General features: G+C 41.7%; 1 protein-coding gene across 3 annotated transcripts in view; it reads left to right on the top strand.

Annotated features, from left to right (window-relative positions):
- Positions 1-23577, top strand: part of agrn (agrin) — a 241438-nt gene that overhangs the window by 144652 nt on the left and 73209 nt on the right. For all 3 annotated transcript variants that reach the window (XM_029505946.1, XM_029505947.1, XM_029505945.1), the window contains exons 5-7: positions 14930-15154; positions 17185-17409; positions 19590-19796. In XM_029505946.1, coding sequence (XP_029361806.1) covers positions 14930-15154; positions 17185-17409; positions 19590-19796 — 657 coding nt within the window. The remainder of the gene's footprint in view (positions 1-14929; positions 15155-17184; positions 17410-19589; positions 19797-23577) is intronic.

Below are 23577 nucleotides of genomic sequence, written 5' to 3'. Positions count from 1 at the left end.
GCCATTGTGCCTACTTCATTCACCAGAATATGCACACGGCCTCACATTGTCCGTGTCAGTGAGAAATGTGTGTTTAATGGAACCTTCCATCTTAGTTTCCTAGTTTTAGTCACTGTTTTTGTTGGTATTTATCTCATTGCATTTATCAAATGAACAGGCCCATGTTGAAATAAATGAATACAGGAGGACGCGTTGGCCATTACATGATCAGATATGTTTTTAATAAATCCCCTAAGATATGTGGATGACATATCAGGAAGATCAGAAACAGTTGAGTTGTGGCACAAACCTTCTGTTGTAAACATTTGTAGGTTACAGACCATCTTCTTGAAACAACTTTTTCTTCCTGTCCTTGTCGTAGTTGTGCAAATCGAGTTTTCCTGTGCAGTGAGGGATTTATACCAAGATATGTGTCATAGCAATGTGACAATGATCTCATTCTCCTCCTCCCCTCCTGGAAGGTACTCAGGTATTCCTGCTCATCTGAGTGCACAGTTCAGTTTGACTCAGTTTGCTTCAACAGAGGTAAAATCCCCCGCACTGAACTGGCTATTACAACATTTGCCAGTGTAACGGTGTAATTTCCCTCCTCAGGGATGGACAAAATGGCCCACATGCCATTGAAGACATTGGCACTTAGCTGCCCTCAGTGCTTCTCTCTGATATTCACATTACCTGGCCCTGAATGACTCAGACCAGCTCCAGGCCAGCTTCTTTATTATCTTCCTTTTGTTCTAGGTGGATGATTTGGGATTGGTGGGGTTACGTTTCTGGCGGTCAGGCGGTCAAGCGGGCAGGCAATGTGAATCTAATGGCCTCAGATATTATCGAAATTAAAAGGAGATGCTGTGTTTAAATTGGCTCAGGAGGGGAGTCTGATAACAAAACACGGCAAGAGGTGAAGAAGAGAGAATACAGAGGCAGAATCTGAGAGAGAAACCGCCAGCAGAAAGACTTTCTGGCTCAGAGAGACCAGAGGCATTTGGGCCTGTGTGTATGCATTTTGTGTGTGTGTGTGTGTGTGTGTGTGTGTGTGTGTGTGTGTGTGTGTGTGTGTGTGTGTGTGTGTGTATATATTACTGCATGTATGGGCATGCACACTCCACAGTTGACCAGGGAGCATGCACTGTGTTGCCTCTCCTAATATTGAACTTGGAGCAGAGTGGTAAATGCACTCCCTTTCCCAGAGAGAGCTACAGAAGTGCTGCAAAACTCATCTTGTGTGGCCACTCTAGTGGAACATGGAATTTTTATTCTTTTTTTCTTTTTTTCTTTATTCTTTTTCTTCATACAGGAGCGCAACAAGTAAAGCAGAAAAAAAGTGGAATGTGCATGTGGGTGAGGTGAGGTGACTTGGGTTTTGAGACAGTGATCAATGGACATTGATTTTTATGTGTGCGTGCGTGTGTGTGTGTGTGTGTGTATGCGCAAACGCGCGTCCCGGTGTGTTCCTGAGAGTTGGCCATAATCACAGCCGGCTGCCTTCCGCTCTCCACTCTCTCTCTCTTCTCTCTTTAGAGAGGCCGTTATCTCTCCAGTGCCGGCACACTCATCTGTCCTCACAGTGAAAGGAGAAAGGCATCAGTACTCCACACCTGCTCCTCTGTCTGCTCTAACATACTGAAGGCAGTCAGACTCAATAGTAGAAGGATGTGAACCTGCCCATCTTCAACACAGAGTGTGGAGTACAACCTCAGGCACTTTGCTGTAATACATAAAGGAATCTATCAGCGCTATTCAGTGATTTTTTTTTTTTTTTTATTAATTTATTTATTTTTTATACAGTAAACCTGTCTTGACTAATTTGCATTTGCAAATAAGTTTTGTAGCAAATATAATGGCACCCAGATTACATTATGTATCAACTTAATGAGAAAATATTACAATAAACAAATCTCTTCACTGTATTTAGATATGGTGCCCTTCAGCCTCCTGGCAACTATAACACATTTCACATTTTATGGTTATGTCTTGGAAACTCAAAGCGCTTTTGCTTTTTAAATTTGTGGTCTTGGTTAAATAACCATTCATACTTCTTATTGGTGATGAGCCGATGTATGTATGGGTGCATTCCCAGCTGCTGCTGTCTATCTCAACAAAAATGACCAAAACATCAGCCACTGACATCAGGATCTTATTTAACGGGGGGTCTACAGGGGTTATACATCCATATCAACGTTGGGGTCAGGCAACGATCTTTACCCTAACCTCAGCTAACCTCAGCTAACCTCAGCAGTGACACAAACAAACAAAGACACAAACTTTGGTAAATACGGCTTGATCACAATTCCTCCTCAAATCTGGCTCTGTGGCAACACTCAGACATGAGAGGATCTTTCTGGAGCAAACCTGAGAGCGAGTGTCTAAACTTGCAATTTTCTCTTCCTCTTCTTCTCCTTCTCGCTCATGTTTTTGATCTGTTTTGTTCCCCTGGTGACATGCCCACTTGCCCCACCGATGACAATGGAGTGGTGGTAATAACAGTAGATGGTGGCGATGACTGCTCCGTGAAGGAGGACGACTCATCTTTAGCTTGCTCTGCTTTTCTCATTTTATTCCTTCTGGCCTTCTTTTCCTTTTGTCATGCTCTATCTGCCCTTGTGATGTTATAGGGATGTTTTGGACTTTTTATTTTACCTTTATCACCTCTCTTGGTGTTGCCCATCCCATCCTTTCCTTCGTTTATCCCATACACTATTCTTGTCTCTCTATTTCCTGTCCCCTGTGCCCTCTCCTCATGTTTCAGTCTTCTATTTATTACTTTTATTTTTTCACCTCTTCTTCATTTGCTTGCCTTAAAGCTCAGCCTTGCTCTTCCCTTTTCTCAACAGCTTTTTATTTTTTCTCACTGTTCTTTCCTCCATTTGTCTCTATCAGACCAATCTCTTCCTGTTCCTTGCTGCCATTCTCATCAATAAAAACACACATGCACACAGATGCTGAACAACTAGTGTACACACACACACACACACACACACACACACTGGGCAAGAGGTCATTGGAAATAACTTGGTTTCTGTGCTTCCATTCCCCCGGGGCATTGACTCTTACTTGATATTCATAACCATAACATGCCGAGCCTGATGGACTGACTGCGTGTGTGTTTGTGTTTGTAATGATACTGTATTTATGCCCATATGCATATACCTGCATACAGTACCCATGTGGTGTACTTAGTGAAATATACACACACTGCAGGCAGTTTGCAAACAGATAGAGAAATATGCATTCTTGTTATCATCCTTCAAACACACACAAGTGTGCGCATAGACACAAATGCATACACACCCGCAAATAGAAAGACAATGGGTTTCGCTGGATTCCCCTATCCATCTTTACTTGCTGGTGCACTCATCTGCAACAACTGATACTTGTAAGACAAATCCTGTCTGCTTCATCTCTTTCTCTCCCCAGCATTCACCTCTCTGGGCAAAACACAGATTATGTACACACCAACAGACACGCATGCACGTTCATATCCACACACACACACACACACACCTTTTTAGTGCGAGACAAGAAGTTGTACTTTGAGACTTTTTAATGTTTTTATGCATTTGGCTTCTCCTGAATAATACATCATTATTTGTTATTTTCCCAGTGTATACTTCAGGAGAGATGGAAAAAAGTGAAAACAATGAAACACAGAGCCATTTTGAAAATATGAGGATAACCACCAGCTCTGCAGACAATAGTGGATATTTTATTGGATTTCATGGATGACCGCTGAAAACTGTCTTGAACCAAAGTTGTGCAGGTTTTCTGTTTTTCAGTTTTGCATGTATAAGTACAGAACGCTGTACATAAAATATAAAATATAGCCTGTACAGTATGAAACATAGTTAGGGACAGTTAGCTGTAACAGCGGGTCATTTATCTAGTTCATGCTGAGTTACTCTGTTTTAATTATGTTAGTGTTCACTCATGCATACAGAAATGAATTATACCTACGTGTGTGTGTATGGATATGCACACATAGAAACATCAACATCTTTATGTGCGCATGCATACCTGCCTGCTGTGCTACTTATATATAAGGGACATGCACTGACTGCATTCACTCCCAAGAGTAATTCTGTGTTCTCATTGCAGCAGTAGGGGACAATTTAGATTTCCTGACCTGCAGTGGGAGACTGACTGTAAAATCCTCCATGGCTGAGTTCAAATGAGCGCACAGATGTTATAGAGTTTGAGAATGTACTCGTGTGTTCCCGAACTTGCATTGTCTGGCAGCCAAAACGAGGTAGTGTAGTGGATATTGATTGAGGTCATCAGGACCCAGAGTCCTGCTGGTGTTCATGTTAGCGATCTAATGAGACACACTGTGTACTGCAGGGCTGGAATGTGAATGTTTACTGAGTGGGAGGAGGAAGCCATTGGCCTCAGGGACAGGACTGAGCGATGCTCGAGGAAAAAAAGTAAAGGAAAGTCTTTTTATACTTGTGAGAAGGATTTTTGAGTCTCAATCTGTTTCTGAAAACATATCTATTTACTTTACAGTGCATTATTTTTGCTAAAGCGTCTTCTTCATCCATCCATCTTCTACCGCTTTTCTGTTGGAGTCAGTCCCAGCTCACACTGGGCGAGGGCGGGGTTCACCGGTCCATCAGAGACACACAAAGACCAACAACCACTCACACCGGCTACAGACAATTTAGAGTCACCAGTTAACCTAAACCCACACAGGCACGGGGGGAACATCCACACAGAAAGGCCCCAGGCCGGGAACCAAACCCACGACCTTCGGATTGTGGGGCAACACTGCCAACCACAATGCCCGCTGTGCTGCCCTAGTCCCTTCTTATTTTAGAAAATATTTTGTTCCCAGTTTTGCTTTAATCCCCTTCAACTGCACATTGAATGCAAACTTCAGACGATATAACCTCTGGCCAGCAGTTGCCGCAAGTAATAACAGAATTAATGCACGTTTACTTTTTCTTTTTAAGTCAATTGATTTATTTGCCAGTAAGGCAAAGTGAGAACAGTGGGTGACCTTGTTGAGGATTTAGAGGTGCTCACTGTGACTGCTCTTTCTTGTTCCTGCCTTTCTGACCTCATAAAATTACCATGTCATTCTCTCCAGAAACTTTTTTTTTTTTTTTTTTTTGAATATATAATGACTGTTTGTCACAAATAAAATGTATGCCCTGCTTAAAAAAAGCCAGTCTATGCTTTTGTGATTTGAGCTGCTTTATTTTAGTGGTTCGTTAGCAGCTGTAAAACATCTATAATGCAAGTTAACCTCGAGAGTAATTTATAATATTTTATCTTAACATATATATATAATATGAGACAAAAGGACAAATATCTATGGTAGCATTTATAATTACATGTTACTCTAAAATGTATCCTCAGGCTTGAAACCATAAAATGTTCCTATTGTTACACATCTGTGAGTTTAGCATCAAACTCTATTCATCAAGCAGTAGTGCTGCTCAAAGGGAGGATTCTAACTTTGTGTATATCAACATGACAAGAGCCAAACTTCTTTCAAGTGACAACAGCTACCACCCTCTCCTGGCAAAAAACAGGTCTACGCTTAAAATTCTGAGCTCCTCCAGGAAAAAATTAAGAGACAATAACGTATTATTTTTATTCTTTTATGTCAACTCCCAAATTTTGTTGTGGCTGTTCTTTTCTGAACCCTTCACAGAATTCTTCAAAATTAACACAATCTACAAAATTTGTCAGTGGAAGAAGTGTATAATCCCAGATGTCATGACTGCTTCCTGGCTGCTCCTGATCATTCGTTTTGAGAAACCCAAATTCTTGGAACAAAACATTTCCATACACAGTGAGATGCACTCAGGAAATAACATTTTCCAAACCCATTTTTTGGTTGTAGTGGGACATATTAATTTTTAAACACATGCTCTCTGTGGTGTGATTTGACACAAGATCTTGTTTACAGTGTAATAACACAAGTGACACTTTTCAAGAGCCTATTTTTTTGTCTATTGTTCGCTGTGATTACATTAACTTCACTTTAAACCTTTTGAAGCGTTTGTTTTCTTACTCCTAGATTGAATAATAGAAACACACAAATATCACTCACACAACAAAGATGAGACAAAATCCAAGTTATTTTCTTCTATTATTTAAAATAAATAAATGCCAGTACATTTCTCTCCTGCAGCTTCTCACTTCATTCATTCATCTTCTACTGCTTATCCATGTCCGTGTCACGGGGGGGTGCTGGAGCCAATCCCAGCTCACTCTGGGTGAGGGCGGGGTCACCCTGGACAGGTCAGCAGTCCATCACAGGGCCAACACACAGAGACAGACAACCACTCACACTCAGACCTACAGACAATTTAGAGTCATCAGTTAACCCAAACATGATGTCTTTGGATGGTGGGAGAAAACCCACACAGACACAGAGAGAACATGCAAATTGCACAGAATGGCTCTGAACCTGCAACCTTCTTATTAACCACTATGCTGCCGTGCTGCCTCCCTTAAATGATTAATTATTCATTACCAATAAACAGTAATAGTATTCATGTCAAACAGGGTCGGTCCTACACTACTTGAAGAGGGCTTGATTAGAAGGATTTATCTGATTGGAAGTGTGTTTGTCTCTGTGTGTGTGTGTGTGTGTGTGTGTGTGTGTGTGCCTGCATGGGAGAGAAAGAGAGACAAAATTGGAAGATAACAAATAACACTCCGATCTTCTTTACACCAGTTTTAAATTCTAATCCTCTGGATATTTGTAATGTTTTTTAATGAAGTCTCAATATTTGGTGCTAAGCACTCATTACTAAAGAATTTCTGCATTTGCTTGCAAAGATAGTTTGTTCACAATGAACTTTTTTTTTTTTTAATGTTGATGAGGTTTGTTGTTGATGAAGTTGTCAGTTTCCAACTAAATCACTTGGAAATATAAAAATCATGACTTATCGCACTGGCTCCTGTTCATTTTGGTTTCAGGCCTCATACAGCCAAGGTGCTGGTGTTGAAGTTGTGTGCCATACACACAAGTTTGTGTATGTTTGAGGTGCTGTTACGTACGGCGACTGACTTTTTAGCATATCACAACAACACATCGAGTCCAAGCGGCCATCCCTCATTAGTGAGAGTTGATGGCAAAGGCCAAGTATGATTATCCAGCGTTTCAGTGCATGTCCATTCTTTTTTAGCTTCCCACCACCAGCAGCTGCTGAAAATATTTTCATTTCGCTGAGACTGTTTATCACTTTGTTTTTTTTACGCATTGCATTTATTACATTTATCTGGTTTTCAAACTATCGGGTACAGTAAAGTAATTTCTTTTCTTGCCCTCAGTGAAGTTTTTGTGGTAAAAACATTTCATCAGCGAACCATAGCTGTGGTATAATGCTTGTTCTAATGTAAATCTGCTAACTGGGTCTAATGAGTTTCCCTGCATTTAATTAAGGGATGCCTGGCGTGGAACTCGACAATAAAAAACAGCATATGGAAAATGCATTTTTTTAATTTATTTTTTTTTTATGATGTCAGATCCTGGTCTTAAAAAGGCAAACAAACAAGCAGTTAATAGCATCTTCTGCTGCACTCCCCGACGTATTTTGGCACAAAACGTTTTCTGTTGCCTTCAGAGCTCCCTTAATCCAAGCAACCCAGCTCTCGGTAAGCACTGGCAGCTCTTCAATAGGTATTACTGACTTCATCTCATGGGCCATTAAGGTGACAAGAAAGCCCTGAGGTTAAAGAGGCCGTCCGTCAGTTACCGTTGTCTCGCCCCTCTTAGCCTTTATCTCTTTTAGCTCACTCATATAGATTACAGGTCTGAAATTGAGAGACATATCGCACTCTAATCACCTGGGTGACCATCCACAGAGTCCTTGAGCACAACACTAAGGGTGTTGTATTATTGTATTATGTTATGTATTTTATTTAGCAAAGCCATATTCAACTTTTTTTCCCCCCTTTCCAGTGACTCAAACGATCAAATAATTGTCTTTAAGATGAAAGGACCGACACTTACAGTGAGAAAAGGCAAAGAAAGTGATCTGCTTTCTGCTTTTTACAACCTGCAACTTCACTTTCTGTTTCACTCTAAAGCACTTCAATTCATTTTTTAGAAAAAGTGACTGTGTTGTACCTGCTCAGCTTTAAAGTTAGTGAATTGCATGTGAGCATAATGGTGCATTTAGTTCGCAAGATATTTTTCTCAAAAACATTCGTTTAAACTCAAATGCAAGGGAAGCGTTGGTTACTCTGTGCCTCCTTTTTAAGCAAACCAGCACAGTCAAATTTACCAAGTTGGAACATGAAAATTTCAAAATGTTGTCTTAAACTGAAGGCTTGAAGGGATTTTTGTGAAACTGTGTCCTGTCACTGTAAAGATCTGTATATCTCTGCCTGTGTTTGTCATAAATGCCACATCCGGATGAATTATTCCCAAACTACCTTTTTTCTGTCACTTAGCAGAATAGATGTGCTATATGTAGTCATTTCAGCAACATACCTTTGCATTAGTGCATCTTTCAAGCATGAAATATCTGCCATATCTGAAAATGACAGTTACAAGTCAAAAATTTGACTATTTTGGAATCATAAGGTCTCAAAGGAAAGCATCATTTCAGTATACGTTCAATCTGTCATTACATTTTTCTTTTTTGCCAACCTTTTTTTTTTCTTGGGTTAGACGCTGTTAAAGTCTTCCAAAATGAAAATCTGTCGAACCAACTTACTCTCACACAGGAGTACTTTGCTGTGAGTGTGGCCAGTGGACTGGCGTACGATGAGGGCTTTTGTGGTTCCATTTCTTTCTCAAGGGTAAAACTGCAAAGCATGTAAAAGAGAGCAACAGATGCAGTTCTGTGGAGCTTTTTGAAGAACTATATCAAACACAAAGAATAATCTTCCAGCAATTGGCCCCACAGTAGAGAAAGTGAAGAGAGAGTGTGTGTGTGTGTGTGTGTAGCGTGTTGGAAAGTTGTGTAGGACTGTTAATCCTTTGGCCTTCCCTCAATCCCCGCCACCTGTGCATCATCACTTGGTCTGGATATCTGGCTTCACATTCTCATCCATATTGAGTCCTTCGATCCCCGTTTTTATTGATCTTGTCCGTTAACCTTGTTTATTCTCCCGCCGTTGCTTTTTCCTTGCTCTTATTCTAAACCCCTCTCTTATCGCACTTCTGCACACTATTCCATACCACTGCGCTCCTCCTCTGGCTCTCCTTGTTCCTTTTTTAATCTTTTTTGCAGACGCTTGCCCATTTGCCCATTTATTTTACAATTTCCCATCAAATTTGGATGTACACCAAAATGACAAGGTAAAGACCTTACATTCGATAACAAAAACAGAGTGATATTGGACATGGCATGTTTTCTTGTATAACCAATGTATTTTGTATTGGCAGTGAATTGCTGATGAGAAGAAGTAGTATCTCTGGAGGAACAGTTAAAAAGGGAAATAGCTCTAGTTGCATTGTTCCTTCACTGTAAATGTCTGAAAACACTCTCTCTGCTACAGCTTGCTCTGGCTGTGTCTTTAACTCAATCCCCTCACTGCTGTTTTCCAGTTTCAGTCACATTAGCTCGCTCTCTCTCTCATCTTACTCCTGCTAGAACAAACCCCGCCAAGTTCCCCACACTTCGCATCATTGCATTTGATTAGCTAACTCCCATCTCCCTCCCTTATCACTACCAGCACAACAGGAAGCACCACACGCTCACACACACACACACACACACAGATACACATTTATATACATCACAAATTCACTTGCAAATGTATCTGAACTTTATGGCTGCCTGGAAGGGTGCACTGGAATATATGAACGCACACAAAATCCTCACATATCTCGGTTGCTGCTGTTCCGAGGCGGCAGGGCATCAGGTAAAGGCAGGATGACGCTGAGAGCTCCCGGTCCCTAATGAAGCATTAAACTACAGCTCCCCACCTGTGTGGCTGTCTGCTTACCTCGGGGGGCAGGGGAAGATGAGAGGTGAGAGGATCACCATAAATCCCCCCAAACCCACCAAAAGCCACCAAGATAGTGCCAAAGTTACCTCTTTGTGTGATGTCAAATAAATCCTCAATCAAAGCGACCTGGCGTAGCTAAACCGGCGTTATTACTGCAGGAGTTCTACCCCGAAAGAACACAACTTTAAAGTCTTCATAAATGTCCAAAATAAACTTTGTTTTACTGAAAATGCACTGTGATGGGTTTTTGAATAGTTGATGAGTTTAGAATTTTTCGCAAAAGTCATATCTTAATTAATTTCAAATGAAGTTGGGTCATTAGTTTTAAATCCACTGAGCTCTAAATGAGCAGAACAGAATGAATTTTGTAAATGTGCTTGCTGGTCTTTTTTGCTAATTTCTTTGCCTCAATGGGTAACATAGCTGTGAGTTACGATAGATGTTAGAGGTAACTAGTTTGCCTGTCTGTGTGCAGCATCTCTTTGGGTCAGTGAGCTCATTCTTCAGTCTTCACAGAGAAATTCTGTTCTCTTCCATTACTTCTCCTGCAGATACTTCTTATATCCTTCCTCTCTCTGCACATTCATCCATCATGCATTTGTGTCTGTTTCTATCCACCTTGCCTTAACTTTATATGTAATCAAACTGCATAGTCTGAGCTTCAGTCTGAACACATCTTAACAGAAAGACCTGGCCATCAGCAGTGTTTACTACTCTGCAGCTACAGCAAAGACTGATTTCAGTCACAGTGTGATTGAAAGCAACGTAAAAGTGTGACTTGCAAAGGTATTATTGGGCTGCACAATGTTTTGGTTTTCGAAAAATATGTGTTCTTGCCCTGGTTAGAAATTGTAAAAACTGTCGTCAAAGGGCTTGTCATTGAATAGCTATCTATACTCAGCATATTTTGAAAAAAAGTACTACTCGTTGTTTGGCATGTTGGATGGGTTGTCCTGTTTTGCCCAAATATGGGGAAATGGTCGAGAACAGCATGAGGGCAGAGTAAAACTACAGGGTGTATATGAGGATTATATTCTAATGTCATTCAATGAGAGAAAGGCACCGTTTGATATACCGCAGAAACACTTTAAGTATTTACAATGTAGAAGTTTTATTATGGCACCTTTAAACAGTTCAGTGCAGCAACCTCCATTCTCCATCTTAGACACACGTTACAAAAAACTGTTTTGGTAAAAGACTGGTTTCCCCGTTTTATAACATGTTGGTTGAAAATCATAAAGAAAACTCTGATAGGAAGAGACAGGAGTGGATACAAGACTGAATGGAGTAAAATATCTTTAAAAACACACACTTAAGCCTTCAACACTCGACTGAGAATAATACAATTTAATTGGATGATGTGAACAACGTACCTCTGTAACAATCACCTGGGTACATTAAATCACTGTTTATGGAAATATGAAGAGATTGCAAAATTTTGGAGCTCAGTGTTAAAATATATCTATCTCTCAGATCACAACTTCCCCTGTACCTTTATGCCCCAAGTTATGTATTTTAGGCATTTATCCAGATGACTGTACTTTATCTTGGAAGGAAAGAAAAATGGTTGACCTTTGTTTAGTACAGGCCAAACGTTGTATTGCATTATTTTGGAAGAATGTTGGTTGCCCCTCTTTTAACCACTGGTTAAATAACTTGACATCAAGTTTGGCTCTTGAGAAACTGACCGATACTGTTAGAAAGAGGGCCTCTGAATTTTACAACATTTGGAAGATATTTCTGGAACTGTTGAGTAGAGATATGGAGGAGGCAGTGGGAGAGTGAGATAATGAGAAATATTTTATTTGTTGTTAGGAATGTACGCTGTAACCTACATTAAGAAGAGTATTATTTTTATTTTTTTATTTATTTATTCATTTTTTCTATTTAATATTAATTGCATAGTAATTTGTTGAATAATTAGTGCAGTTTAACTTTTCTTTTCTAATTTCATTTATTTTTTTTTGCGAGCTACATTTATTTAATTGTTCATTTATTTATTTTTATTTATTTATTTATTATTATTTTTATTTTTTTCATTTTCATTACTGCCATATGCTTATGATAGTTAAATTGTTGGATGCTGTTGTATTAACACAAAAAGCCAATAAATACATGTTTAAAAAGAAAAGTGTGACTTGCAGAGGTATTCACGCATGTCAAGGTGTGTGCTCAGGAATCGAGATACATGTATTCACAACTTGGCTTGTGAGCAGTGCAGTCAAAGTTGCCTTCCCTTTGATTCAAATGAGGCGAACCACCATTAGTAGATATTCCATGAGGTTTTCCGTGTAAATGCTGCATGCCTGTGATTAGGGGAGTTAGAGCAATCGTTCAGTGAAAAGAAGCAATCAAATCCCAGGCCAGCTGTGATGGACTGACAAGAAAAAGTCCAAAATGCTGGAAACATTTGCTAGATTTTAGAAAATGCACTATTTCAAACGTATGTAAATCAATATTAAGTCTCCACTGAAAGTATTTTTCACCATGTATTGAAATCCACAGAGGAGCCACAGGCTTTGTGATGTTCCCTGCTTCCACTGTCATAACGTCATCTCTGTTTGTGCTGAAATGCCATCGCTTCAGTGTCAGTTGGTATCTTTATCTTTCTGTCTATATGTATCCTTATCCGTCTTTTTTTGCTCATTATCCCGATAGTTGAAACTTCACTGAGCTTTACTCCAGCGGGAGATACTGATCTAATTGGCAGCGCAGATCATTCTAATTTAGGAAAGCCAGTTCTGCTGACTTGTACAGCTTCTTGCATTCATATTCTTGTGCCACTTTTCACGTGATAATAATGTATATAAGCAAGAACTGCTTGAAGTCTGCTGCTGTGAGTGTTTTTTCCCCTTCTGTTCCCTTCTTTTTTCTTTTTTCTTTTTTTTTATGCACGCTTGTTAAACCGATCACATTCGCCCAGGCAATTTGCCTGCTTGTCTGAGTCTGAGAAGGGAGGTTTATCTGCACTAACACCCCATCGAGACTGCGCTTCGTATCCAAATCGGACCCTGTTAGTATTCAAATCGAGAGCCCCCACCTACACTTCCTATTCTACCTGGCTCTCCTGCCCCTGACTGTCCTCCCCCACCCCACCCCTGTCTGTCAACGCGCAAGCTTCGCTCAGAGGAAAGGAAGGCTGGGTACACACAGAGAGAGAGAGAGAGAGAGCCCAGGCTATTATTTAATGAGATCAAGAAGTGTGAGGAGGATGCTGTTTACTGTCACAAAGCAAACAGGGGGCCTATATCTGCAGGCGGGGTGGATCACTAGGCCTCTCCCTCATCTTCCTACTCTGCTTGAGTAGCTGCGACTGCCGCCTCCACTTTAACAACCGCCATTTTACAGAAACTGTAAGTGCTCTGAAGAGGTGGCAGGACATATACCTTCTCCTTCCTCCACTTCCCACAGCAGGCGGATCAAAACGCTGTCACTGTGGCTTTATGGTTATTTCTATGGTAGTGTATGCTCCATAACAAGGAGAGCACAGACTGTTTTAGATGTGTACATTCTGGCGTGACTGTAACTTGTGTGTAATTTGCTGCCACTGTGACCTTTCACATGCTCTGGGAGAGACAACAAGGTTGTTACTACTCCAGCGCTAGTTCCCACAGGTCATCAGTGTCTCATTGTTCATATGATTAGACACAAATTAGAGGCCAAGTGTCGCAATTGCTGTCTGGCACATGTTGGCTGCCATTAAGTGGCTCACAATGACTTCTAATTAATCTCCATCAGATTCCTTTAGTTTGGGCTGAACTTTTAGTATGTTTATTTGAACTCAGTTTTAAGGTGTCTTTTGTCATTAATAAGGTCCACAGTCAGTTTCAAATCTCCGGCTGCAGTGCAGTGCAAATAGAAAAAGGGGTGAAAAAAGTCTTCTTAAATAAGTCAAATGCACCAAACCTCAAAAGGACTTGACAGGAGTAAGTGGGAAAAAAAAGTGGGGGGAAACATGCCATGAAGAGGAAGGAAGGGGGAAGGCGTATGCTTTGATCAAGAGTACTCCTCGTAGCACTCCTGTCTCCTTACACATCCATAATATATTTCTGCATACATTGAAGTCTGGTATTGGCAAGGAAGGCAGTGCCATACCATCCTAAAGGCAGGAAGAAAAAGAAAAACCAGCAACGAATACACTGAAATGATACATTAATCATGTTCTTCTAAGTAGAAGGGGTGAACGAACAAACTAAACAAATTGCACAGTGAAGAATTTGAAATCTCACATATGTATTCTCTTTAAATTAAATTCATTGATGTTGGTTGTAACAAAAGAAGGAGTATTATCAAATGTGGGCGAATATCTATTCTAGCAGCGGCAGCTAAGGAAATGAGAGAGCCGCCAATGTGTAGCTTCTTTCTCATGAGAGACCATGTTTGTCCATGACAGTCATAAATATGTATCATGCTGCATGACGGAGATTTAATCTAATCATTTCCCTTTTGTTGAGCATATGAAACCCAAGAAAATCTCCAGTCAGTAGTGAACTCGGACGAAATTAAAAGTTGCACCCTCTCCTATCACCAGACAGGTAGCATGATGTTTAATTAGGATGGAAACAAAAAACCTCAGGGGGGGTAGTACCTCGTTCCTCATTCTCCCCTCCTCCCCTCTCTGTCGCTCTCTCAGTCTCGTTTGTGGATAAGTAAATATTCAGACGGCTGCTTTTCAGCCATGGCGATTAAGGCATGCTCAAGCATCGTGAAAGAGAATGTGGTATGAATGTAAAGCTCCTGATTCAATTCGCTTGGCTCTGCGAAATGAAACACAACCTGTTTGTATGAGCTGACAGCTGTGACAGTGTGCCCTTACCCAACGGTGTCAAACTCTTCCTCAAACCCAGCTTCCAGAAGTGCGCTGACAGCCTCTTAAGTAACACGGCCTGTCATACATGTGGCACTCCAGTGTGCAGCCACAGTGAGCGTCCTCAAGTACGGCTTGTTGACAGGTGTGCTCTTTTTGTTGTGAGAATTCTGTTTTTTGACTAATAGATGCTTTTGTCCCCCGCAGCTCTGAAGGACCCTTGTGCCGATGTGACCTGCAGCTACGGCAGCACCTGTGTCCAGTCGTCAGATGGCTTGTCGGCTAAATGCATGTGCCCCCTGGGCTGCGAGGGCAAGCCCAAGGAGACAGTGTGTGGCAGTGATGGAAAAGACTACCGCAACGAGTGTGAGCTCCACCAGCACGCCTGCAAGAACCAGAAGAACATCCGTGTGCAATACCAAGGGAACTGTGGTACGATATCTCTCTCACATAGTCTTTAAATTATTTGTAATCAGTGATCAATTTATTTAGTCTTATCACGAAGTGTTCATTAATATCGTAAAAGTGCCTCATGTACCTTGAGAAGGGTCAAAACTTCCAGGCGATACTATTTTCAAATTTGCCTGTTATTAAATTTGCAATGATAAAAGCCGTTAAACTCCATATTTGATAGTAGCAAATTATTTTTCACTTTTGCTTGATAAATGACTTCAATAATAAATAGACCGTGAGAAAAAAAACTTTACTTTTTTCTGCCCTTCCACCTCTCACTTTTATTGCATCTCCTTCACATACCCTCTTATTTTCCCAACACTTAAGCTTATCCTCATTTTTCTTCCGATATGCTGTACGAGGGGCCTCCTGTGGTGTGAGTTGTTTTCTTTGAGTGGCTCTTGCTGTCATTGGCCAAGCGTTTTTGCTCATCCTCGTTATTGTTCGCCAATGTTTTTTTGGAAAGCAAAGCCAGAGGGAAGGAAAGAACAGTAGACACTCACGCTGTCTCTCAGCAGCTAGGGCCTCCAAGAGACGTCTCCTGGTAGTGGGCAGAGAGAGATGAATGTGCACATCTCCTGGTAGTGGGCTGGCTGTATAAATCCAGCCTGAGTCAGCTAGAGTGACCCAAGTTGCCCCATCCTGCCTGGGGAGAGCTGAAGCTCAAGGGACCAGTCCATCGTGATGGGCCTCTAAATCTTTCTGCAGCCATTTAATCTAAAAAGCCAGGGCAAGCTTAGTTTGTGGCCCTAGCCGGACAAAATGCAGCTGATTTATCAGCATGCCTAGTTTTGCCAGCAAACAGGCCATTCGTTTTGTAATTACCCATCTTGCTCAGCTAGACGAAAGCATAGATCCTATTCTTTCCAGGTAATGGAAGGTAATGGTCTGTATTCCAGATCATAGTCTGGCTGGCAGGCTAGACAGAAAGTTATTCATTGACGCGCCATGCATTATGATAAAACCACTGTTTGGTTGCTAGTTTCTGCAAGCTTTTGTGCTGTGCTGATAGAGAACAGCCCGAGGCCCAGCCAGCCAGAGCAGGCCGCTCCACCTCCCAACCCCCTGCAGTCACACTGTCCCCGGCAATGTTACTCCGTACGTCTGCCAGAAGTCTTTGGAAACCATTTCACTCGTCACTCCCTCGTTTTCATTTTCCTTCTCTTCCTTTCTGCTCCTTTCCCGATGATAGGGTGTTTCGTTCTTGGTGTGAGTGACTTGTCGGCAGTTTGGCAGTGATTTAAAATGTCCCGGCACTACATAAATCCTTCGCCTTGCCACATGCTGAAAGCATGGCACGTAGGATAAAGCCCCGGCTCCTGTTTCAATGAGCAACGCCCCCATCCTGAACATCATCTCACAAACCAATTCCATTATGATTGCAGACCGATAGGGCCAAGTGTGCCAGACCGATGCTCCCCTAGAAAGGAGGGAGGTGCCAGGATCAAAGCGACATTCTTTTCATCCATTTCCTTGTCTCCTTTTCATATCCAAGGTCCCACTCTGAGCTGCTCTCAGTGGCTAGGCTGCAGATAATATCTTTGAAGCAGCGATGATAAAGGATGATGCCTCATTGTTTCCTCTCCCAATTCCTTAGTGACTTCTCTCACTCTCTCCAAATTTACTCAACTAATATTGCCAATCAAACAAAGCATTAAGGGAATCAAACTTTACTGAGGTTGTTATTTGTTCTAAGAAATGTGTAATTAAACGCGTATAGGTCACTTATATTTTCACACTAGAACTTTACCTTGAACTGAATTCAACAATTAACAAGATTTGAAGCTATGAAACAAGGATACATCGTGTCCTTTTACGTGTTCATTCGTCTTTTTTTCTTTTGCCAAATGTTTTTCAGCGTCTCAAAAGATGGGCAGTTTTTGATTAAAACTTTCTTGTTCATTTCCCCAAGGTGTAATTAGCCTAAACATTTTCCAGCTCAAATTCCATTGCATGCAGTGTGTAAATGTGTACACGGCACTTATTCCTGAATGCCTGTCCCTCTGCAGACCCGTGTAAAGACAGCGAGAACAGCCTGAACACAATGTGCCGAGTGGAGACTCTCAGCCGCAACACCCTGCTCTTCAGCCTGCCGGAGTCGTGCTCGCCAGAGAATGAGCCGCTGTGTGCCAGCGATGGCCAGACCTATCGCAGCGAGTGTGCCATGACAGCAAGGGGTATACAGAGAGGCATCAAGCTCAGGAAGGTCCATGCAGGAAGATGCAGGAGACTGGGTAAGGAAGGAAACATGTACTAGTTTAGGTAATAGTTGTTGAGCCATTTGGTGAAATAAACCATGGGATCCAATGAAGTACTTTGGTATGCAGATCCAAAAAAATTGTCTTTGACCTTGCACACAAATAAGTCACACGCACATTAGACAAGATAAGATTTAACCTCTTCCAATACACTAACAAGTTCACTGACTCCTCGTGCTGTGAGTTCATCGTACAAAGTGTCAAATACCCAACAGATAGCGGTCAAAAAATGATCATGCAGAGTCTGCATCACGTTGTCATCTACACACACATTCTGATATTCCACCTAAACTCCACTCCGTTCTGTAGCTGTGACTGTGTATCTGTATTCCACTCCACGGTGCAGGGATAAATGACTCTAAGGTTTCAGGATCTGTACTGTATCCATGCTAGCAGCAGCCTCTTCTGGGCCGATAAGAGCCTCCAGGGCTGTTATCTGTGCTATTAAAACATGGGGGTTTAAGCCTTAGTCAACAAAGAGCTGTCAGCTTTTACCGTATGTCTGATGGCCATCGGAGGAAATCCAATTTTTTTCTGCTGTGTTGTTGGCAAGGCTCACAAAGCCACTGCTGTGTGTAGGGTTATGGCAATAATATGCTGAGACCCTCGTCCATGTTACCAAGACCTTTGACAAGAGTAGATCACTGCTAGACGGCCTTGAATACAGTCAACAAGGAAGGTTGATGGACACTTCTGTGACGCACCCCTAGTTCTGATGTCCAGTTTGCTTGACAGGCTGATGGAGGAGTGTAAAGGTTTCAAATCCCAGTCCAAGTCGCACCGTGAGTTTGTGGTTGCACGGCGGTGTGCGTGTGAGGAAGAAGTAGATGAAAGTTTTCTCCTTTCTCCTGCTCCCGCCGCCTTCTCCGCCCTGCCTTTTTTACAAATGAAAGAATAATTCAATTTGCAACAGAAATCCATGAAATCATATCCCTAAGCAAATTACAAATTGGTAACTAATGGAAATGGCTATTTCGACTTGTAACCATGACATCCCACATCCTTGCACCCTTCTCACTCAGATAGAGCACTGATGTAATTAAGTGTTGCATGACAGGCTTTTAAAGAAACGAGAAAAAGGAATTGAATTGCTGTACAAATTTGATCCACTGATCAGGACTGAAATAAATTCGAAGCTTGGCGAGTGCCTCCAGAACAGAGGCCTGTTTCAAATTGGATTTTCTTACTTCCCTGGCAAATTTGCCGTTTCACATTACGACTATTTCTTTCTTTTTTCTTAATTTCCGCAGTAGTACTTCTGCTTAGTGAGTCAAAATGTAATGAATATAATAGTTTAGACTTAAACTTGACCTTAAAACTAAATTCTTCACTGTGAGTTCCTTAATTTTATAAAAGTAATTGGGGAACTTTTATTATTAAAGTTAGATGGCAAAAACTGATTTCCAGTCACCAAAGAACATGCATTAACAGCAACCACGGGGTTAGTAAGTATCACTTCGCTCAGTGCATTCCCAGGCTTAATTGTTTTGTGTTTGATTTTTTTTGTTTTTTTTCATGGCTAATATATACAACTTATAAAAGTTAGGGGAGGTATAAAACATTATCCAGTCCAGAGTAAATGTTTCTCTCACAATGTTAAATTTCTCCTATAGCATCAGCGAAAAAAAAAAAAAGTCCACCATCAACCAATGTTACTTTTTTCAAAATTAAGGAAACAAATTAACAGCTTCCAATGATGTACTGATGAAATAATGGGCCCATATCAGCAGAAACTGACACTCTTTAGTTGAAGCTTCAGGTATGTCCACAAAGGCTCTCAACCTTTACTGCAGAAATATAATAACTACCTGGACATCAGTCCACTCTAACATGTAATTGCTGTTTCGATGGAAACCAGTTATTTTCTCCATGCTGGACCAGCACTGTCACGCCACAAGAAGGACAATTTCTTAAGCTTTACTTAAGCTGAGTCTGTGTTGGCAGTTGGAAAACAGCTCAAAAGAATCCAGCGTTTATAAAAATGGATGGCAAGGAATCTGAAGAATCTGAATCAGAGATAGATGCAGAAGGTTCCATACTCTATCTGAATGGCTTTTCAAGCCTTAAGTCTTAACATGGGTCAGGTTGATTTTGAATAGATTATCAGGAGGTACAGATGAAGTGCAGACTCTGAATCCATTTATTTCTCCCTTCAGAGGAATGCAAGGAGGAGTGCCTCTTCAACGCCGTGTGTCTGGTGGAGCAGCTGAGTGCCCGCTGCTCCTGCGAACCAATTGAGTGCGACGGCACCTACAAGCCCTTGTGTGGCAAGGATGGCCACACCTACACCAACGACTGCATGCGACGCAAGGCAGAGTGTCTGAGCAAGACCCACATCCCCGTCAAGCACCCAGGGCCCTGTGGTGAGTGAAGGTGGAGGACTGGGAAAGAGGGACAAAGGCTCCTTTGGGGCTCATTATGAACTAATGTTGCTTCTTTTCAAACCCTCTTTCCTCCTGTCCTTTGGTCTTCTCCTTTGTCTATCTGTGTAAATGCAGATTAATATGTCTTTTCCTCGGTAGGCTAACTGTATGTATGTGTGCACTTTACTGAAATGTGTGTGAAATGGCTCAGGAATGCTCTCTGAAGGGGTGGGGGGGTTTGGCATAAGTCAAACTGACAGGACATATGTGCCTTCCTTTAAAAAAAACACCATTGCCTTCATTTCTCCACTCATTCACCTCCCATTCATCTCCTCATCTTTGTCATACTTCATCCCTCAATCTGAAACACACATCCACGGTGAAACCTCACCTTCATGTTTCATTCATCCGCTGTCCGACTTCCACTGCTTCACTAGTCCTCCACTTTGGTGGCTTCTGTCATTTTTCTGCCTCCCCCTGCCTTTGTCTCTTTGTCTTATGTGTTGCTTTTTCCTGTATATAAAAAGCTATTCTTTCTTGTTTCAGTGCATCAGTCAGTCTGTCTGTCTATCTTTGTCCATGTGGTCGTCTTCCTGGCTGTCTGGCTGCAGGTGGAAAGTAGGGTCACCCACTGGGCGACCTCATCAGGCGGACTCTGAGGGGTGAAGCCCTTTCCCTTGCTCCATGTGGACCTAACAGGAGGGGTCTTGTACTGTTGCCTTTTTCCTCTCAGTCCTTGTTTGTCTCTGTCATTAATGTTTCTTTTCCCTCTGTTTACCCATCATGTAAAGATCCACGAGGTTGGAGAAGTCTTCTTTAGTCCCTATTCTCTCTGTTTTGTTTCCTGTCTCCTCCTGCACCTAACTGCCTAAGCACTGCTTACCTCTGATTCCATTCTCTCTGCATACAGTATTGCATGCCAGCACCGAGCCTCACTTATCAAAAGACTAACCTCAGTCTCCATCATCAAGAGTGCCTCATAAAGCTTGCATCTGCTTGATGTATGCAGAAACAAGAGTTTTTTTGTTCTTGTTTTTGGGTTGTTGTTTTTTTTGTTTTTTTTTTGGGAAGCTGCTCTGGAGTTTCAGTTTGCCTGAGTATTCTCAGATCCATTTGAAACCCACATATCCATTCCTTTCAGGTTTATATTTTTAAATGGAAAATAACTCAAGGAAAAGAACTCTGCTTAAGAAGATCTTAACCCACCTGACCTTACCGGGAAAGTAGAAAAAACCGAAGCCTTAAAATGAGCAAAAGACATGACAAGTTGATTCACAGAGTAAACAAACGTAAGCTTTTTACTTTCGCATGTGCTATTTCTTACCTGCTGCTTTCTCCACAAGCTGAAAGTTCCTGAAAGACACTAAGCTCAAATTCACCAGCATGACGTGCATCATAGTTATTTGTAGGTTTTTCTATTCCTACATAGCAGCAGAGGACGTATTTTAACCTCTTGTCTTGTAAATGGAATGGCCAAACTCACCACTAACTGCTCCTGGCAAGTAACTACAATCGTCTTCAGAGAGAAGTTAGAGGGGGCTTCTTTAACAGCAACTGCTTATGTTGATGTAACCCAATTGGAAAATCTTTTTCCATTTGATGGTTCTGTCTAAACTCTGGCCTTTTGAGATCAAATCAACCAAGAGAGTACAAAACTGAAAGCTCTCTCCACTCCCTGGAAATTATGAAGTATTATGCAGGATGTAGTTTCCATCCAATACCGTTACTCAAAGCATGGAGGGACTCATTTATATAGTAAGGCAGAAAGTGTCGGGATCATCCAGCACTCCAAAGCTCATACATACGTACAGACCAGAGTCTGTGGCCACACCCAACAAATACAAAAAACACCAATGAGCTGTTTTAGCTCTTTCAGTGAAGCCTAGTCTTACCATACTCACATCCACATTTTTGGTTAAAATGGAAAATAAAATAATAAAACATTGTCATCAAACATAATCTACAGTTTTGCAGAGGTAAGATGTCTGCTGCCTGAATCTATCATTAATCACTGGGATCTAATAAAAGAAGAATGAAGAGGGATACGATTCAATGAGAGAATTGTAAGCCTGTGAGCTTAGTGAATTTTATGAACCTAGAAGCAAACCCTAAGCTTGGTTCACACTTTTGAAAATGGGAAAACAGCTGGCAGGATTTGAAATGACTGATCAATGTGTGATTTATTTTTTTATCTGTTCTTTAATGCATAACGTACACAGTTTCTTGAGCCTTTCTGATAACCTTTGGAGGGAATGTTTCACACCTTCTCTTGAGTTACTCTCCTGAGCTGGAAGCATTTTTCCCCTTTTACCTGTCATTCATCCAAAAAGCCAGCATGCGTGTCAGAGCCGGAGTTGTCTGCCCATGCCGGTACGTGTCCCATCTCCTCAATCAGCAGATCCACAAAGGCAACACGTTGTGTCTTTTTTCTGTCTGCATTATCGCTATTACTGTCGCCGGGTGATAGAACCGGGGAGATCCGTTCATCCTTGAGGGACGGCGGTGGAGCTGAATACCAAAGTTATCTGCCGTCGTCAGCATCAAGGTGCACCAGCGCTTATTAGCATTAATTAGCCGGCCATGCCGAAATTGAATAGTGGAAATGGCAGGGTGAGCTCTGAACGTGCTACTTTTTTTCTGGCAAATCATTTCCCAGTCCCCTCTTCCTCGTACATTTAGTTATTTTACTGTCTCTCTGTCTCTCTCTTCATCCTTCCTCCCGTCCCTTGCACATTGCAGCTGTCAGTGATGGGTTATATGTTTCTTTAATGTATTTTAATTGACATTTGGATATTTTTCAAAACAGAAACGGCAACGCTGCCCCCACCCCCTGATTTGGTTTTAATTAAACATCAAAAGAGGCAAGTATAGGTGCCCACTGAGACTGCTGGTTTAGTCAGACAGATGACATTCGTGCACTGAGTTGTGTATATGTATTTGTGTGTGTTTACACATTAGAGCTATCTGTCTTTCTTTGTCCCTCCTGTTCATTTGAAGTTTTCATTCCTGCCAGTGTGTTAAGTCAGAAATAAGGCAGAGGTTCTCTCTGTACAGGCAAAGCCGAAGACTTAAGAGATAACCCTGACAGACACCCAGGGGATGCCTGCACTCCTGCACATCTGCCTCGTCGCTTTTGTGTGCGTGTGCACGCATGTGTGTCGCATCAATAGCCCCCAGTGGTCACGCCACAGGATCTCACAGTCACACACAGTATACAGTGGGAGACACACTCTGCCATTGTGCTCTGTTGTGGTCTGACATTGACTAACCTTGGTCAAAAGACAACAGCACAATGACCACCTGTGTCATAGTGGTACACAAACACACACACACAAACAGCAACTGGAGGCATAAAAAGTTTCATATGTCTGGAAGGGAAGCAACTTTGATATAATAAATTATCATTACTTGATAAATAATGATTTTTTTTTCCCCCCCATTGGCTGAGTAGTGTGCGCTCCTGGGTGATCGATCTGCCTGCCAGCTGTCAAACAGATAAAATTCCCCCGTAAAATTCCCTGTCGTAAATCTCTTTTCGCCTGGCTGCCCCTGTCGGTACTCACCCTCACAAAGAATCGTCACGTGAAGAACCCCTACATCTATAATGTCCTGACTGCTGTCCGCCTCGGAAAACAATTTGATTGATATCTAAAGCTCTTCAGTTTAGAGATGCAGACGCCACGTGGAATTTGACTCATTAACTTCCGTCTAGAAGGAGACGCAAATCTCTAAGATGTCAGAAGACACGTGACTTCCCGAGAAGTGAATCAAAATCCGGCAG

The sequence above is a fragment of the Echeneis naucrates genome, chromosome 7, assembly GCF_900963305.1.
Source record: "Echeneis naucrates chromosome 7, fEcheNa1.1, whole genome shotgun sequence".
NCBI lineage: Eukaryota > Metazoa > Chordata > Actinopteri > Carangiformes > Echeneidae > Echeneis > Echeneis naucrates.
This window is presented reverse-complemented; position numbering and strand designations above follow the sequence as displayed.